The 20,274-nt window shown below is 35.3% G+C and overlaps 2 protein-coding genes across 7 annotated transcripts in view; one reads left to right on the top strand and one right to left on the bottom strand.

Annotated features, from left to right (window-relative positions):
- The window catches only part of KLHL3 (kelch like family member 3), a 278,704-nt gene extending 262,684 nt beyond the window's left edge, over positions 1-16,020 (bottom strand). For all 5 annotated transcript variants that reach the window (XM_019424266.2, XM_019424267.2, XM_019424270.2 and 2 more), the window contains exon 1: positions 15,907-16,020. The gene's annotated coding sequence lies outside the window, so the exon portion shown is untranslated. The remainder of the gene's footprint in view (positions 1-15,906) is intronic.
- Positions 1,811-19,878, top strand: MYOT (myotilin). Of its 2 annotated transcripts, XM_019424277.2 has the most exons (10): positions 1,811-1,940; positions 4,734-5,297; positions 9,960-10,137; positions 11,025-11,129; positions 13,993-14,039; positions 14,803-14,935; positions 15,962-16,169; positions 18,043-18,208; positions 18,641-18,774; positions 19,251-19,878. In XM_019424277.2, the coding sequence occupies exons 2-10, from the start codon at positions 4,942-4,944 to the stop codon at positions 19,421-19,423; spliced, it is 1,500 nt and encodes a 499-aa protein (XP_019279822.1). In that variant the 5' UTR covers positions 1,811-1,940; positions 4,734-4,941; the 3' UTR covers positions 19,424-19,878. The 2 variants fall into 2 exon arrangements, with proteins under 2 accessions (XP_019279822.1, XP_019279823.1); XM_019424278.2 differs by lacking the exon at positions 4,734-5,297 and having other exon boundaries at positions 1,843-1,940.
- Positions 19,879-20,274: the final 396 nt, after the last annotated feature.

Genomic DNA, 20,274 nt, shown 5'->3' with positions numbered 1-20,274 from the left:
AAGTAAAACACCCTTCCAAAAAGGCAAACCAAACATTAAAAAATAGAAAAACAGATTCTTAACAGATTATTAAATATAGACCTTTAACTTCTATAAATCAGCCTGTGAGCCCCTGACTGTAGGGAAAAACTTAGCCCAGATATACCATGGTGCTATTACACTATAACAAAATAACATCTTACAAAGGCCTAAGAGGAAAAAAAGAGATAAAGTTTAAAGGATAAAAAAGCAAATGGGACTAAAATTCTTCCTATTCGATATGGTTCAGCATCTGCCTTAGGCAATATCAGGGACTCTATAGTTTGTCCTGGGCATGTTACCTACTTGGCTGTTGGATACATCTTAACCTTTTAGGTATTAAGATACCTAATACCTTAAAAAAATCTAGCATCTCCTCTCCCTTGCCCTAATTAAATCCTGTTATCCAGAAAAACCAAGTAACAGTCATATATACTACATTTAAACTGTTTAGAACAGCACCTACTCATAGTAAATGCCATACTTGTTGGTTATTCTTGCTTTTATTGTCACTTACATTTACATTTTAAGTCTCCCTAATTGGGATTAAAAGGCTTTGTCCCTATTAATGGAATCTGAAATATCAGTGAGCAGATGTAGAGAAATATTTTGGGAAATTCCTGAAATAAGAGTTGGTAGGCAAACACCTACTCAACCAGTTTAGTATGCCTTTTCCACTATGTAATGGCTGTGTGCCCAGGAAGCAATCATACACCTACATGATCAGCTGTGAAGAATTTTACATGGCTCATATGCATTCAAACATCTACTGGTTGGACCTTAATGTACATGGTAATTAAATCAAGATTAGAGGATCCATGAGGGAGGGTAATGAATAGATATGCTTTAGGCCAATAGAAACATACCATAATGGAAACCAACTAAATGGGGATAATTCCACTCAACGGACCTGATCCTCATGTCACCTACTCCTTTTTACCAGTTCTGTTGTTGATTTGAAGGCTTCTTCCTCTATAATTATTTACTTCCCTGCACAAAAATGGAAACCTAAATACCAAGATAGTTTTCTTAGTGAAAAGACAAAGGAAACTGCGTAACTGTTAGGAGTTAAGGGAGATGAAGAAATGAGAGTTGACGGCATAAAGCCCTAAAAGTACAGACTGTTTCTTTGGTAATTTCTTAAGTGTTTCCAACTCTTTAAGAATAAAAGAACAAGGTCAATGAGGCATATGCCGTACAGAGTCAGAAAACTTGCTAAGAAACCAAATCATCTTTTTCCACCTCCCCACCTTCCCAGAAACGTCATCATCACCTGCTCTCTCGCCTTTACCCAGACCACACCCTGTCTCTTGAAACAAACTGCTTGAACTCAGCTCCACCCCTGCTTCTATTTGGCAAGAGGGGGAAAAAGGGGGGGGGGGCCTTCAGATGAACAACTATCCAATACAAATCAGTTTGGACGCCATCCATCACTAATCTTACTTCTGGAGAATTTTTACTGGATGGAATGTCAGTCTTAGGATATGGTTTCCCTTTCAGTCCTTCTTTCTCAAACAGGGAACATTCAAAGCCCCCACCACAATAAAGAAATTGAGTTTGCTTTATACTTTTTTCCATTTCCCAATTCATTGCTCTTCCTCCTGCATGAGCTTGCTAAAGCTCACAGTCAAAATTCACATCTAAAATAAAGATGCCTCCAAGAGAAGCTCATGTAATCCCACTCCTTAAATATCACTAAGACATCTGAGATATTGTTTAGATTGTGGACTCTTACTTTGACATGCCAGCATAGGTAGATGGACAGGCAAGCACATCAGATGTCACTGTTTGGCAGCTGATAAAAGTCAGTGGTGCTATAATACTAAGCACAGAGCCACTAGATTAGTCTGTGAGGGAAGGGGATGCCTCTTCCTTCCCTTCAATAGTGGGTTAAACCCAGCTGGCACCCTCTGGAACGACGGGTAAGTCCCACCTTTATTTCTGCTACAGTTTTGGGTTTTGGTTTTTTGTCCAAATCAGAGGAATGTGTACAAAAATCAACTTCACATAAAAAGTGTGCAAGTAACATTATAATGTTATTATACAAATATTTAATAAGGAAGTAACCTATTCATTCCACTGAAACTGGAAGGTATTATAGAAAGGGTACAAGGCAAGATAGTTGTGTGTTAATATTTTTAGATCATCATTTTTCCTTGAAAAGGGATACTTGGCGTGATTATAACTGTGGTGATGTTCTAGAGCTTTAAAATATCCTCAATCAGTTGTTTGTGCAAGTCTGTCTGTACTATATCAGAGAGAGAAAAAAAAAGTTAGGATTTTTTAAATAGGAGCTGCATAGTATTTTACTTATAAAATCTTTGAAATTTATTTAACATTACGTGGAATAAAATGATACTGCCAAGTAAGAGAACCTCTTATAAAATTAAACTGTTGAACAGTAACTACAAACATAAAGAAAAACTTTTCAGAGTTATCTATTTGAACATCTCTATAAAATTTTGTTGAGACATGAGTAAAATGGAACTTTTGAAAGAATATATTCTTAACTGAGCTTTGAAAAGTAACGGTAATTGTTAACTATGAAGACCGATACCAAAATGTACAAGATTGGTGACATTTTAAAAATATATGTAAGGAAAAACAGGGAACTTTCTGGAAAATATGTACTGGCTATTTGTTACACAGTTTATCACTTGCCATTTGAAATGAATCTGAATAATTTGCCTTCCTAAAAAGGAACTTAAGAACTAAATTTGGATTCAATTCTGCAATGTAATGAATAAGCCCATAACTACAAAATTACTTGCCTTCAAATAGAGTCCTTGAGAAGATCTAATTAAAGCTTCCTTTTAGATGTTTTCCTCCAACAGTGTAAAGGCCTAATACAGTTATTTACTAAAATGCACTCTGGTTGAACATGTTTGTGTTCATAAACTTGAAATTAAGGAATATATGGCTTTTTAAGTGTTCTTTCTCAACAGAATCGTTCTCTTGGCTGTTGAGTTGCATTTGTTCTTTCCTAAAACCTTTAGGTTTGTTTGTTTGTTTGGGGTTTTTTTAAATTTTTTTACTCTGAGAGCATGCACGCACACATGCACATGCATGCAGACAAGCAGGACAGGGGTAGAGAGGAGAGAGAGAGAATCCCAAGCAGGCAGGCCCCGCACTATGAGTGCAGAGCCTGAAGTGGGGCTCAAACCCATAAACCATGAGATAATGACCTGACCTGAAATCAAGAGTTGGACACAACCAACTGAGCCACCCAAGCACCCCTAAAACTGCTAGTTTTAATTTAATTCTAAACTATATGTACAGCCTTGGGATGAAGTTATTTGGTCTGAAATTTTTCATTAAAAATGATACATTCTTCAAGCTAGGAAATTAAACAATTTTAAGATTTCATTTCAATGATGACAGCTTGGTATCAGTTATAGTTTGATTTATCATTATCTTAGAGTTGCCTTATACTATGTAATATTAAATGTATTTTGAACTAGTCTGTGTGTAATGTCTGTATATAGTTCTGCTTATTAGATTTACCATACTAATGGAAGAAATCAGAGGCAAATATGACCCTTCATGGTTGATTTTAGGGGCAAATGATTCATCTAAGGAAAAATGGGGTCCATTACAGGAAGTTAGAAGAATCAATGCAGAGCTAAGTAAGAGAAATGGCATCCCTCTTTTTTGATGAGGTATACACTAGTTTCATATTGCCTTACTTCCTTCTGTACATTAGCATCTTCCATTTCAAAAGAAAAAGAGAGAAGCTAAAATAATTTCAAAATTAGTCTAAAATACATATGAAATAGGTAAAACTAGTAAAAAGTAAAAATCTAAATAATTAAGAGTATCAACACCAATAACTAGATTGTATAATCTAAAAATAATAAAAAAATTTATATATGGCTCTGGAATAGTAAGATATATACACACAGAAAGACACACATACTCCTTAATTATCTTCTAGTTTGGTACTATGGTCATTTTGGAATCAAAGGGAGAAAAAGAGGCAGCACCCTGAGAGCGAGCCACAAAAAATACACTCAAAGTTGACAATAGTGAATTATACATGTTCCCTCTACTTTATGAAATTGCCAAAGAGTGAAGGAGTAAATATGGACATTCACTGTTCCTTATAAAAAAAAGCATATTGTTCCCCTTGATCTAATGAGACATCATTCATCACAGATCACCAGGACATTCATTAAGTGGTGTATCAGAAGAGCTGCTCATTGGTTTTCATGAGCAATGGGAAGAATTCAGACTGAAAAGGAGCAGACAAGTTAGGTATTTAACTGCTAATAATTTAAATAATTATTAATATAATTAATATTATTAATATAATTAATCTCTGTGGTTAATGAACTATACCCCCTAGGCAAAGGCTAATCGTAAGGCCATAAAATTATCACATTGAGCAGCATCACAGTATTTCTTTTCATAGTCACTTGGCAAACTCAAACTTTGTGTTCCTGTATCTTGAAGCCCCTGGGCATGCTTCAAGAATCACCCAGAGGCAAACCAACATTAATGAATACTTTTTTTGTTGCTGTTGTTCTCAGGAGAAAAGTCATTTGTACAAAGACAGAGATAAAGAAAAGAAGTCTAGAAGCCAGGAAAGGTCCACCTTGAGGTGACCTTGAAAGCATTTAAGCCTCCCCCCAAAACAGCACATATGCTCCTAAAGATGTTAAACAGTACTGTTTTTTATGCAAATACTGTAATTGAATCATTTTCTCCTTTTGAAGGAACAATATTCTTCAAGAGGCCACTCCATCAAAGACAGGAGCACAGTATTCCCAGGATCACAACAAGGAGGGGCAGACCACGGTTGCTTCAGATTCCTTGAGATCTTCTGTGATTCCAGGCTTGCCACCCCAAATTCAGGACCCCACCCTTCGAGGAACAAATCATTATAGTAATAAATTGCCTTCATCTTCCATATACCAGCTAAGCATGTTTAACTACGAACGTCCAAAACACTTCATTCAAACCCAAAACCCATGTGGCTCCAGACTGCAACCTCCTGGACCGGAAACCTCCAGCTACTCTAGTCAGACCAAACAGTCTTCCATTACCATCCAGCCCCGCCAATGCACAGAGCAAAGATTTTCTGCCTCCTCAACAGTGAGCTCTCACATCACCATGTCTTCCTCTGCTTTCCCTGCTTCTCCCCAGCAGCATGCTGCCTCCAACCCAGGCCAAAGGGTTACAGCCACCTATAACCAGTCCCCAGCCAGCTTCCTCAGCTCCATATTACCATCACAGTCTGATTATAGTAGCAGTAAAATTCCTTCCAATGTGGACACCAAGTAAGTATATTTTTTTATATATGAATAGATACTGCATATACACTGAGTTTGTATCTAAGGAGTGTGGGGGAGTATACCCTAGTTCACTATTTAGTATTTTGAAAGGCAATGAAACCTCAAGGTCTCTTTCATAATTCTCCTAAAACACCTTGAACCAGGGGGCTGGCAGTAAGAGGTCATCTGACCCATTCTCTAGTGTCCAGACTATCCTAAACCCAAATCACCTATTACCCCATACATTACTTATAATTTTCTATCTTCAAAAAAAGAAGATTTCTAATATACTCAAGAACAGTGAACTATTCTCCCAGTTCTAAGTTAAGATCATCATGCTATAAATTTAATTGCTCGCGTTCTGGGCTCAGCTGAGATGAAGAACACCTGTCTGCTCTTCCTCAGCTAGGATTTCCTCTCACATAAGCAGAGACTATTAAATTTCTTCTCAGTCTTAGTCTTTTCTTCCTATCCATTTTCCCTTCTGATCCTGAGCATCCACTTGGCTTAAAAAAAAAAAAAAAATTTAATGAAAATCTGGGACTCAAATAGTGAAGTATATGAATTTTCCTTGCTATGATAAGAAAGGCTTGAATAGATAAATGACCTTAGCGTTTCCTTTGGTAATTAAAAAAAAACTTTGTTCAAATGAGTTGAGCTGATTGTCCTGTCTAAATAAAGAGAAGAATACCTGGAGCCTTATGCAAGCATGTACTACTTCCAAAGCCTAAAACTATCCTAGGAGAACCTGATATGAATAAGGACACAGTGGTTGTGCTTTTTTTAAAACATGAACTGAATACTTTGTGCTTATGCAAACTGAGAGCTATCAGTTTTCCTGTCCCTTGCCTGGCTAAAACATCAGATAATTAAATCTGAGGCAACTGAAAAACTGCCTGATGGAATATGTTTTGTTGCAGGCTTATCAAAAGATTTGCTTAGATTCTTGATAATTTCTCTCACTATTCCCCAGAAGCTAATTTTTGTAGAGATTTCTATTATTGGTGAAAACTCTGGAAATTAAGTTCAATGGACTACAGCAATTCAACCTGCAAAGACTTATTTTCAACATTTTAAAAAACAAAAATGAGGAAAGTCAAGAACATTTGTTAGAATCCTACAGATACTAGGACGAACCATTTGAAATGGCTGATAGTCAACTATTTTTCACCTACAAAAATGGCATCCTCATAGGTTTGACCTAATATGTTTTTAAAGAAGACTTTAAGCCCTCTCTTTCTCTTCCCTCCAAAATTCCCATTACACTCATTAACACACAATGTAGATTTTTCTTGGTTACAATCTAGCCAAATGATCATTTTCCATCTAGCTTTCCATTATTTTTCGAATTTCCTACGTGAGCATTTTTAAATCTAAAATAACGTTTTCTGACTCTACTATTTTTCTTAGTAAAGTCTTTCAATCCTATTCCAAATATCTGCTAAGAAAAGAGAGCCATCAAATAAGTATTAGTGAACCTCAACCATGTTCCTAGCTCTGTACACAGAACTAAGAGAGAGAGGCAAAAATGGAGGATAAGAAATAAAGCATAGGAGGTCCCCAAACCAGGGATCAAAGATACAGCTTTAGCTGTTCCATTTGCAGCAACCATAGATAACTCTTTTAATCTTCCCACAGCCACTTGATACCCATTCAGTGTCCAGCTGCACGGGGTGGAAAGCTCTGGCCCTTTGAACATTTGTGCACAACTCCCTCATTGTTATGGTGGGTTTAAGTTTGCCCTGCCTTCGAAAATAATCCCTTGGATTCTGACCTAGATTGCTTTGAAAGCTTTATTTAGCTTTTCATCAGTAGGAAACCCTTAAGCAAACATTTTATTCAGTCAATCAAACCACAGACTGGACTTTGAGGAGAACTCCAATTCTAATTAGTCCATTCAAAAAGCTTGCTGTGTGACATTCAGCAAGTGTGCCTTACCTGCCTGGTGATTCAGTTTTATGACCTACAACAAAATTAAGGATTTCGGTGATAAATGATAGAAAAAAAAAATTCGCTTCTGGGCCTTTTGGCTAAGATCAAGTGTAATGACAGAAAAAAAAAAGACCTATAAAGCAGAATGCAAGAATATGAGTTTATAAATATGAGCAGATATCTCGTCTTACATTTAGGCTATGTAAACTGATAAGGGTATTCACTGAATAAAGTGACTGGGTCAAATACACATCAGTGATTCTCAGGCTCAATTTTGATAATCCTTCAGGATTTCTCAGATATACTGCATTATAACAGTCAAAAAACAAACTTATTTAATTCTAATTCACTTTAACAAGCATGTGACTTTTATAAAGATGTAGACTAACATTTAAAAAATAGGCTATTATAGCTCCATATAGTTGGAAAAATAGGAGATTTTTAAGACAAAGGAATTTTACCACTTTGACATGAAAATTCAATCTTAAGGGAAAAAAAAAAAAAAAACAGGGTGCCTGGGTGGCTCTGTCAGTTAAGCATCCAACTCTGGGTCTCAGCTCAGGTCTTGATCTCAGGGTTGTTGAGTTCAAGCCCAGTGCTGGGCTCCATGCTGGACATGAAGCCTACTTAAAAAAAAATAAAATAAAATAAAATAAAATTTGAAAACACAAATACAACTATTTATTGAAACATTTCATTTGGCTATTTACTTAACTGAACAAATCAGACTTTTAGTTTAGGATTAATATAAACAACCCCGAATATCTGTAATGTAAGGAGGAGAAATGTGCACCACCACTTTCAATACAGAGCATCCGGAATCAAATTAAAAACATTCACTCATTCAAGTGATAAAGAATCCCCTATACCCAGCCTCTGTGTTAGTGAAAATAAACATTACAATGGTGAGTAATAAGTCATCTTTTTTTACTTGAGTATGTTTATAATCTAGAGATTACTAACCAAGTCCCCAAAGCCTGCAAGAATTAAAACTCTGGCTCCTCTTGGAAGAGATACATTTCCACTTAGCTTATAAGCTCTTGTTAATGATCCTTGAGGACATCTGAACAGGAACAGGTCAGAGAACAGACCCAGGGTGCCTCATCTTGATAACTGGAGAACGTTTATTATGATAATACTAAAATACTCACTGAAAACAGTGGCCAGTTTTCCCACATTCAACAGATATAAACGCACACTTGCAGGGCACAAAATGAATAAACTAGGTGAAATCTGAACAAACAACTGTGAAAGTGCAAGCTACCTTACAAATTTAATACAGGAGTTCCTAAGTACTACTCCTATACTCTATCAGAATCAACAGGAGAACTCAGAGAGAAGGAAGAACATCTTTCCAGATAATTTAGATTAGAACTTCAAATACAGATGTAAACCAAACTCTTCAACTGCTACTCAAATTTGCTTTCTTTTTCCCCAAACCCCTCTTCTCATTCAGGTTACATTTCTTTCTCCTTCCTCCTCTAATCGTTCCTTTCTTTCTCTGAAAATCACTTTAGCAATGTTGAAGAAGCCACGGCTACTGTAAAAGCTATTTGTTATATAGTACCACACTTGAATTTTGTAAAATAGGAAATTAAAAGGAACTGGAAATTAATAGGAAAGCCAGAGACTATGACAACTGTACACTCCATTCAAAGCAAAAGAATATTTGCTAAGTGCCAGTGATTATACCAGAGAATGTTTAACAGCTCTGGAGAAAGGAGCCATGATTTGTGGTATTTACCTACTTCCCTGGTGTAGATACTCCGAACACCATCAATTTCAAACTATCAACATGAGATCACAGGGAACTGAGTACAGTATCTACCCACAAATCAAATTTACCAAATTCAATTACAAGACTGGAAGGGCTCACAAGCTGCCAGTAACTAGACTTACTCTCAATTCTTTACGGCAGATCTTTAAGGAAAAACATCCCTCTTACACCTAATCTAATTTGTTCCTCCTGTCACTAAATTTTAATTTGGCAAGACTTAAAAAAAAAAAAAAAAAAAAAAAAAAAAAAAAGCTGGTGACCATTCTTATTAAATCCTTCTTGACTATTATTAGGAAATTGGTATTTTTAATAACTCTAATACTACCAGTACTAAGTGGTGGTAGATTCAACTATCTAAAAGTGACTAACAAAATGAGGTCAAGTCTATTTTAGTACCACATTGTACTTTGAAGATCTGTTTTAAAAATCTTTTTTTCTGGGGTGCCTGGCTGGCTCAGTCAGGAGTCAGAAGAGCGTATGACTCTTTTTTTTTTTTAATATGAAATTTATTGTCAAATTGGTTTCCATACAACACCCAATGCTCATACCAATAGGTGCCCTCCTCAATGCCCATCACACACTTTCCCCTCCCTCCCACCCCTCCCATCAATCCTCAGCTTATTCTCAGTTTTTAAGAGTCTCTTATGGTTTGCTTCCCTCCCTCTCTAACTTTTTATTTCCCCTTCCCCCCCTCCATGGTCTTCTATTAAGTTTTTCAGGATCCACATAAGAGTGAAAACATACGGTATGTGTCTTTCTCTGTATGACTTATTTCACTTAGCATAACACTCTCCAGTTCCATCCACATTGCTACAAAAGGTCATATTTTATTCTTTCTCATTGCCAAGTAGTATTCCATTGTGTATATAAATTCTTGATCCTAAGTTCGAGCCCCACATTGGGTATAGAGGTTACCTAAATAAATAAAAACTTCAATAAAAACTTTTCTCTTTTTAAAGCTATCAACAACCCTCAGTTGGCCAACCTCTAAGTGCTACACCATCCCAAAATGCAAATGCTAATAAACCCACACCAAGGACTCCTGACCATGAAATACAAGGATCAAAAGAAGCTCTGATTCAAGATTTGGAGAGAAAGCTAAAATGCAAGGACAGCCTTCTTCATAATGGAAATCAAGTAAGCAAAATGTCTATTTTCTATAAAAAGCCAATTAAACTATAAAATATTTCTGCCTTTCTGTCTCACAAATCTTTGTCCATATAATCCACAAGGGATAGGATTATCTAAAAAGAGAATATTTGGATACAATACCAAACATTCTGCATGAAATCACCTCTTGGTTTTCAGTAGTAAGAGAAGGATGCAAAAGAAGAATGTAAAACAATATAAAAACAAAAGAATGAAGCAAAAAAAAATTTGAAGATTTTCCACTTTAAGCATTACTCTCACATAAAATATGTCTGATGACCAAATAAACAATAGGAGATATTGTCAGTCACCTTGATTTCTTCACGTACCTTGGTGTATATGACTGGACAAATAGCCATGATATTTATGAGAGAACTCTTACTGTACCCACTGTATTAGTCACTTATCTTTGAAACAGTACTGTATGTCTTCAATCCAAACACATATAACATATCAGATGGACTGCTTTCAAACCAGAAATTAAACAAAATATTCAGTGTTCATTTAATAAAAGTTATTTCTCAATGTGAGGATATACAGTGCTATATTCAAAGATGGAGTCAATGGAAACATGCAAAACAAAAAACATGAAGAATTTCCCTTCACTTGGGAGAGCCTTACTTAAGGGGGATTATGCCTGCCTTTCCTAGGAGCAAGAGGAAAACAGAAGTGAATATTACAGATGTGAAAGTGACACTAGAACAGAAGGGAAATGTTTTGAATGAAAAAAAGTTTTAAAACATAGTATTTATCTCTAATTCACTAGACAGAACTATACTTCTTTGGTAGCATTCTTGGTGGTTTTAAGGTAAAGGTGCACAAACAACTTTTATTAAATCTCGTTACTTTCTCCTTAATGACTGATTTCTTCAAAGCGGCTAACATATGAGGAGAAGATGGCTCGCAGATTGCTAGGACCACAGAATGCAGCTGCTGTGTTTCAAGCTCAAAATGACAGTGAGGCACAAGATTCACCACAGGTAAATTAAAATAATCTTTACCTAACTGGAGTATTTTTCTTTTGAGTGATTTTTAAATGTTTGTTTTTCCAAATGCTAATAAGTATCATTTGAAGCAAAAGTCAATCACTTCCATGCTCCATTAGATATAAAAAGGAGAGGCCACGATGGGCCAAAATGTATAGAGAGAAATTTAAAATTTTACTCCACTTTCTGGTGTTCTAATATCTGCATATGAAATGTCACAAAGTCAAAACACCAGAAGGCTAACACTGTCACTCTGCATGTGGACATTTAGGGGTCCATTACACCTAGAATTCTTTTTCCAATGTCCACATGGATAATTTATGAGTTATAAATCTTTAACAGAAGTTAAAACTCTAAACCAAAGTAATTATAACCTTTTCTCATAATAAGCTCCTAATCATTTCAATGTTTTAAAATACAATTGTGGAACTAATGAAATATCCAATTCCCTTTGTTTCTGTATTCAAAAATGCTTATTAAAAACAAAACAAACAACAACAACAAAAAGCCTGGAGTAATGGCTCAGATATTAACAAAAGGATCCTTTCCACGAACGTATAAACTTTATAGAGGGCATAAAGTGAATATCCCATACGCTTATCAACTTCATTCTAACACGTAAATGTAACCCTAAAGAGAAATATTCAGTTGGAGAGACAGAACGGTTACTCCTGTCTTCCTTCTGTAGTTACCTCTCATCTCTTCCCAAAAAGTTCACAAGAAACTAGATACCAAAGGGACGAAACAGGGTACCCAAGACTCCTAAGGACTCCTTAGGACTTACTATCCTAAGTACAGGAAACTGAAAATAGGATTTTTGTTTCTGTGAAATGCAACAAGACCTACTAAAAAGGATGGAGCAGGATCTAACAGTGCAAGTAACTAGAAACTGAAAATAGAACTTAAACCTCTTTTTGGCTAATGAACAGTTCATACATTCATTCATTCAATTAATTTACATGGAGCACCTACTCTGGACTGGTACAGATTACAGCAAGAATAGGATGCAAACCTACCTCTATTAGTAGAAATTACTCAAAACAATGTTATATTGATGGCTTACCTTATAAATTCAGTGTATGATTTCAAGGGCAAGAATGTATTATTTTTCTCATTCATTCTTTAAAAACATTAAAATGAAGGTAACAGTACCAGGAAAATAGATAGCAGCAAAACATATTATGAAATCTGAAAAGATAAATCTTAGATTTTTGTGTATACTTCAAACATTCCAATAAAAAATGTTATCAAATTATATAAAACTGAAATATTACACCTCTTAATATGAATATATACATATTCAAAGCATTACTATATGAAAAAGCAAACAATTTAATTTGGATATTTTGGGTTTAATTAAATTATTTTCACTTTTTACCAAAAAAACTAGTTGATCTGAGAAGTGAATTGTTCTTTTGACATTCTGTGTAGAGAACTTTAAGACTAGCCAAAAAAAGTTAGAGTTGTAAGAATTTTATTTTAAAATGACCAAATACATTAAACATATTCATCACAAAATAAGTAATGTATACTCAGATTATAGGTGTTTTTCAGATATTTGGATAGGGAGAGATTTTTCACTTGTCTCCCCTGCTGTGCCAAGCACAGTGAAATACACAAAATAAGCTTTAAGTATTTGATCAATTAATTAGGATTTCCATCAATCTCTGGTTTTATTCTCAAATGGAAATAATTTTCTGGTACTCAGATATAAATCCTAAAAGATGTTTGCTTAAATTAAATAAACTTTTATTAACCAGGAAGTAATTAATGTTGTTTTTCAAACCTTCTCAGAGCTCTACACGTAGCTTCCATGGTGTCCATCATGATTTTGTGCCATGGCTAAAAAGAGAAGCATTTTCCAGTCTAATATGTGTTTACTGCTGTTGGTGCACTTTTGAGCAGTGGGCATAATACCTTGTATCTACTGCCAACACAAGTGACTTCATGTCTATTCCTGTTTTACTAAAGGACAATCTGTACCATGTGTTCCCATTTCAAATACACCAGGGGAACACATCTCCCTTTGTTGTAAAGTAGTCATATGAAAAATGAACTACCATGAGTTCAACGTCTAGCTAATTTTCATGTACCATACCTGTTAAATAGTCCTATTAATTCAGGGGATTACTTGCTAGAGTATTAGAAAGTTAGTGCACTATACGGTAAGTACTTAATACAGTTAACCCTTGAACAATGCAGGAGTTAGGGGTGCCGACCCCCCCACACAGTTCAAATCCACTTGTACCTTCTAACTCTCCAACAATTTAACTACTAAAAACTTACTTTTGACCAGAAGCCTTACTGATACGTAGATTAACATAGATTTTGTACACTATATGTATTATATACTACACTCTTACAATAAAATAAGCTAGAAAAAAATGCTGACAAAATACATTTAAAGTACTGTAGTATGTTTTATCTTAAAAAAAACCCATATACAGGGGCTCCTGGGTGGCTCAGTCAGTTAAGCGTCTGACTTCGGCTGGGGTCATGATCTCATGGTTCGGGAGTTCTAGCCCTGCTTCGGGCTCTGTGCTGACAGCTTGGAGCCTGAAGCCTGCTTTGGATTCTGTGTCTCCCTCTTTCTCTCTGACCCTCCCCTGCTCATGCTCTGTCTCTCTCTCTCAAAAATGAATAAACTTAAAAAAAATTTTTTTTAAACCCACATATAAGTGAACCTGTGCAGTTCAAACCTGTGTATTTCAAGGATCAACTGTACATGGAATTAACCATGAAGGCACAAATACAGCCAACAAAGAAATGTTCATTTCAGCTATGACTACTTAATTCTGCTTCATTTCAAGGTAGTAACCACATATTAACATTCTCACCTTGTTTTAATTTCAAACAGCACAACTCAGAACACGCACGACTGCAAGTTCCTACATCACAAGTAAGGTACAAAATTTTTTTTTATTTTTGAAGAACTATCTATTTTACTACCAAAAATATATTCAGCTTAAAACTGTATTATTTATAAAGACTTCAAGCCTCCTACATAACTTTTATAAAAAGCAATGTGACTTTTCTAATGTCCGAGAAGATGATCAAAATTTTTATCTGTTGGGGTGCCTGGGTGGCTCACACGGTTAAGGTCATGATCCCAGTTTCATAAGTTCAACCCTTGCGTTGGGCTCTGCACTGGCAGCACTGAGCCTGCTTAGGATTCTCTCTCTCCATGTCCACCCCACCCCTACTCACGCAGTCTCTGTCTCTCAAAATAAACGTAAAAAAATTTCTTTTATCTGTTAATTGTCAGTACTATCTCAGAAGAAGTTTTTAATATGTTTTGGTCAAATAAGCCAGGACCACATGTCCACGTTAAGCAAATATCTCATGACAAACAAAACCCAATTCTAATTACCAAATCATTGCATATGATAAGAATTGTCCATGGGGTACTCTCCATTTTAATAGATCAGTTTCTTCATCAATTTGTAGCAATGTATAAAAGAAGTAAAGATGTATATTTTCTACCAGATCTTCCTAAATTGCTACCATTTCTAACAGTCTTCAAATATGCCTCTCTCTATTGTTATTACACTGACACATTAAATAGCATAGACTCTGAGGGTTCCAATATGATGGCTAAACTATATTTGTGCAAAAGGAAGAACAATGACAACTTTCCTGTATAGTGATTATTAAAATATTTTTGTAGAAGCAGATCATCCTCAAGGGGAGATGTGAATGATCAGGATGCAATCCAGGAGAAATTTTACCCACCTCGTTTCATTCAAGTGCCAGAGAACATGTCAATTGAAGAAGGAAGATTCTGCAGAATGGACTTCAAAGTAAGAGTTCAAAAATATTGGAGGAAAAATAGCAACAAGATACTGTTTTGAAAAGTGTCCTCTTCCTCTTCATAATCTGTTACACACTGTAACAAGCAGCACTTATAGTGGATAAGAACAAAAATTCTGGAACCAAGCTTACCTGGGTTTGAATCCTGGCTTTGCCACTTTCCAGCTACGTAACCTAAGTCACTGAACCTTCCTGTGCTTTTGTCTCATCTGTATGGCAGAGTAACAAATGTACCTCATAAGGCTGTTATGAGAATTAACTGAGTAAATAGACATAATGTACTCACAATAGTACCTACCCCCTAATAAATACATAAGTGAAGCTATCAAACCAGTAAGATTTCTAAAGCAGTATTCTCCATTAAGAAATTCAAGCCAACCTGCTCACCTGGCGTAGAAGAGATCTTCATGCTAGAAGTGATCTTTAGAAAGACCTACATTTTTATTGTTCTCATTTTGGAGACCTTTTTCTTATAAAATGTTTTTCTGGATTCCTTGTGAATGAAAGTCCATGTATGGATTTAATTGTTAAGGTTTATAAGAAAACACTTAAACTGGAATTTAAACACCAGAATTACAGTTCAAGAGCATTCTACTTTGGTAAAGTCATCCATTAGATCAGCAAGCATCACACATATGTCCCTCTGAGACTTCAACTGCAGTCACATTATCAAAAAAAACCCGTATCACTTCATATTTCTTGGGGAGACCTATATAACGTAAGTTAATGTTCTAAATATAGTAACTGAGGCATCTTACAGGGCCTCATGGTGCATACGAAAGAGCTAGATGCGGTTTGATGTAGTCTGAAAATACTACATTGATTTCGAGAGTTTAATTTCTACTGTTTTGTTAAACATTGTTGAAAGCAAACACCTTTTTAAGCTCTTGCTTTGCACTGTCAATCACAAACCCACTCAGATACTAGAATTGTTAAAAGTTGTAAATGGACAAATAGGTACCAGTGATGATATAATTTAAAATTCTGTCATCTCCTTCTTGTGTCTTCCTTTCCAGGTCAGCGGACTGCCAGCTCCTGATGTGTCATGGTATCTGAATGGAAGACCAGTTCAATCAGATGACTTGCACAAAATGATAGTGTCTGAAAAGGGTTTTCATTCACTCATCTTTGAAGTGGTCAGAGCTTCAGATGCAGGGGCCTATGCATGTGTTGCCAAGAACAGAGCAGGAGAAGCCACCTTTACTGTGCAGCTGGATGTCCTGGGTAAGCCTTCAGAGGGATCTTCAAGAGTTCCTTAAAATCCAGCAGTATTAAAAAAAAAAAAAAAAAAAGCAAGTGTTAAAAAGGAAAATCCCACAGGACTTCATATTTAAGGTCAATGTCTACACAACCCAGGAGAATGCCAATTTTTATCTAAAAGTCACAGGGTGGGAGAGGGGGCAGACAGCATTTTTGAGAGAAACTCAGAGAAACTTCAACAAGAGACCTATAACCAAAGCTTTTCACAAAAGGAAATAAAGAAATGGTGCAATTTTAGACAAACCAAATGAGGCAGTACAGTTGACTCTCAATTCAACATAGGTTTGAGCAGTGCATGTCCATTTACATGCAGATTTTTTATAACACAGTATTGTCACCTGCTTATGATTTTTTAAATAACATTTTCTTTTCTCTAATTTACTTCATCATAAGAATACAGTATATAATACATATAACACAGAAAATATGTGTTAATCGACTGTTCATATTCTCAGTAAAGCTTCCAGTTAAGAGTAGGCTATTAGGAGTTAAGTTTTTCAGGAGTCAAAAGTTATGTGCAGACTTTCAACTACATGGCGGTGGGGTGGAGGGGTGCCCCAATGCCCTGCACTGTTCAAGAGTCAACTATATAAGCATTTCTAGATGTAACCATTTCTAGATGTAACTAAAGGATATTATAGTGAAAAACTTCAGTCTAATTGTTATTTTTCCAGCATTGCCATGACCACACATTACTTAAAACTGAGATATAAATGTTAACTTTTAGCCTCAGATGATGTTGTTTAATAGAAAACTAGTCTCTATTTATAACAAAAACACACCTACTTGCTTTCGAAAACAGGTATGGCTAAACTGTCTCAAATTTGTCTTCAGTAAGGCAGTTTCTTATAAAACTTATATACTACTTAAAAATATTACAATTTAAGTGGTTTAAATATATATTACATTTGTAATGGTTTAAGCCATGGCATACTGCAGAAAAGATACTTTGACATAATTTACTGCTGATTACATAAAATCTTGATCAAGTTAAAGGATGAACAATATCCTTGATTTTGTATTCTATTCAAATCAGTGAAAAACCCTTTAAGATTATTCTATGATATAATAATGGGCCTCAGTCTAAGGGAAAACCGAGTGATCAGGGAATCAAAAAAAAAATCCAATTCAAGTGATTAAGCTTTGAGCAAATCCTTTTTGTGCAAATAGCTCCAGAAATATTATTAATGTTAGAGTTGAAAGAGGCCTTGGCAGGCAATTTCATTTTCCAATGAAAATTTCATTTCTCCTTCAGAAAAGCTAGGGTTACAGTATTCTGATACCATTTCCTCTTTTCCTTCAGGTAATTAAAGAAATGATGTAATAATTACTGACATTTATATACTATTTTACAGTTTACAAAATGCTGCTTCATTCATTATCTCAGCTGATCCTCACAGTAATTTTGTGTGGTAGGCAGAGCAGTCACTATACCTGTAATTATTTTACAATAGATAAAACTGAGCCTCAGAGAAACTAAACAAATCTTTCCCATTTGGCATGGCTGGTGGGGCAAATAGAGAATTTGAACGTAGGCTGTCTAGTCTTGCCACCATTCATGCTGCCTCCTTATAGAAGAGACATAAATGAGAATATAACTTAAATTCTTTGATGAAACATGATTGTAAATTCAATGCAACATTACTATTTTAGAAGTCTAAATGGTGTAATAATGCAAAATAGTACTCTATGTTGTTTAAAATAATGCTAAAACATAAGCTTCCAATCTTGTGTTTTTTAAAACTTTTGTATCAACATACAAATTTCATAATACCTTGGCTTGGTTTATTTTCTTTTTATAATATTTCAAATACCTGAATTTTTTATTAATATGTAGCAAAAGAACATAGAAGAGCACCAATGTTTATCTACAAACCACAAAGCAAAAAAGTTTTTGAGGGAGACTCAGTGAAGCTAGAATGCCAAATCTCAGCTGTACCTCCACCAAAGATTTTCTGGAAAAGAAATAATGAAATGGTACAATTCAACACTGATCGAATAAGGTAGGATAAGTATTTTTAGACTTAACTCTAGTTTATTGGGATGAATCCAGTTGTACTTGAAATGCATTATAAATGGCATGCATTTGTAATCTCACTTTGTCTGGTTTTTAAAACATGCAGAGAAATGTAATAAACCTCATTACACCAGATTCCACTAATCAAAAACATAAGGCATAAAGTAGGCCAGGACTTACCTTTTTACTAACAATAAAGAAAGATGGCTCAAGGAAATGATGACACAAACAAAATTAAGTGGGGGGGAGGTTAAATTCAATAAAACCAATGCTACATGGCACTGACTAGGTACAGCTCAGAATTTCCAAATACTTCATTTTCTTACAGTCTGGCACTCTAGGTCACAGACATCATAAATAAACTTTCACAGGAAAATTAATTCTTACGCTTTAATTTTTTATTATTGTGTCTTTCCAGTTTATATCATGATAACTCTGGTAGAGTCACTTTACTGATAAAAGACGTAAACAAGAAAGATGCTGGGTGGTATACTGTGTCTGCAGTTAATGAAGCTGGAGTGACCACATGTAACACAAGATTAGATGTTACAGGTATGTCACCCTATCAACCCAAGTGTTATAAAGGACTTAATCAGAAAGATTTACTAAGAAACACAATCTCAGCATAATATAAAAACGTATGGTATAAAATACGAGAGATTTTCCCCCAACAGTTCTGATTTTTTTTTTCTTGTCCTGTCCAATATTGAATACCTAGAGCAACCCATTTGTTTAGAACATGTTTTCTGGGGGCGCCTGGGTGGCTCAGTCGGTTAAGCGTCCGACTTCGGCTCAGGTCGTGATCTCACGGTTCGTGGGTTCGAGCCCCGCGTCGGGCTCTGTGCTGACAGCTCAGAGCCTGGAGCCTGTTTCAGATTCTGTGTCTCCTTCTCTCTGTGACCCTCCCCCGTTCATGCTCTGTCTCTCTCTGTCTCAAAAATAAATAAACATTAAAAAAAAAATTTAAAAAAAAAAAAAAAAAAAAAGAACATGTTTTCTGAATCAACTTCTATTTTGATCTATTTCAGTCCGTCAAAGGCAAACTCTTCCGGCTCCTAAGCAGTTACGTGTTCGACCAACTTTCAGCAAATATTTAGCACTTAACGGTAAAGGTTTGGATGTGAAACAAGCTTTTAACCCTGAAGGAGAATTTCAGCGTCTGGCAGCTCAATCTGGACTCTATGAAAGTGAAGAACTTTAATGAGGTTACCAACATTTGAAAACACAACAACTACACTATTAGTAATATATTCAATTAAAATTTAAAATAAATCCATAGCTGTATTAACAGATTATGGCTTTAATTAGGTAATATAACTAATATATATTTATAATATTTATCCTTTGACTCTTACACATTCTATCTTCTCTGGTTTGCGAAGCCTAAGGAAAATCTGGGCATATGGGTTTGTAATTGTAGAAGACTATCTTAAAATGTGAGATTTTAACATTTAAGTCATATACATTTAACAATTACAGATTATGAATTAATATCAACTTTTTAAGCACATCTAATGCTTGTAATAAGGTTTACTGGTTCTGCTTTCTAAATACTGTTTTACCCGTTTTCTCTTAGAGGAATACTAACATGGTATAGATTATCTGAGTGTTCCAAAGCTTAATGTCAAAAGAGAATAAAATTTCAAATATTCAAAATAGACTTGTCTTCTCTTCACAAAAGTCTAGATCTTTGTAACTTTTGGTGTTTATATATTATACAACATCAAGTAAAACCTAAGAATAACAATTTCCAGAAAAGCAACAATAGTATGTTCTATAACTGTATCTTAATGAAGCTCATTTAAGGCTCAGCCAATTCCTCCTGAAATTCAGCTAGGCATTCCATGGTTTGCCATTTCATAAGGAAACAACCACAGTAACTTAAATCCTGACAGACTCGCTCCTGAAATTGTTATTTTGCTTTAACCAAATAAATCCGTTAAATCTTCAAGACCTCTGAGTCTACCGAGTTCAATGGAACAAGAATAGTCTGCAGATTCAACTGCTTAATTCTTTTACTTCATGTAAATTTCAATACCTGTAATTGGGGGG

Source organism: Panthera pardus, unplaced genomic scaffold, assembly GCF_024362965.1.
Source record: "Panthera pardus isolate Hobbes unplaced genomic scaffold, ASM2436296v1 HiC_scaffold_2, whole genome shotgun sequence".
Taxonomy (NCBI): domain Eukaryota; kingdom Metazoa; phylum Chordata; class Mammalia; order Carnivora; family Felidae; genus Panthera; species Panthera pardus.
Note: the sequence above shows the minus strand (reverse complement) of the source record. Positions and strands in the feature narration are given on the sequence as shown.

What these genes read in the sequence shown, in the direction of transcription:
- MYOT (XM_019424277.2), top strand. Translation starts at nt 4,942, where the DNA reads ATGTTTAACTACGAACGTCCAAAACACTTCATTCAAACCCAAAACCCA. An exon ending in TCTGCAGAATGGACTTCAAA is followed by an intron (nt 14,936 to 15,961) that starts GTAAGAGTTCAA and finishes CTTCCTTTCCAG; the next exon opens with GTCAGCGGACTGCCAGCTCC. An exon ending in TTCAACACTGATCGAATAAG is followed by an intron (nt 18,209 to 18,640) that starts GTAGGATAAGTA and finishes GTGTCTTTCCAG; the next exon opens with TTTATATCATGATAACTCTG.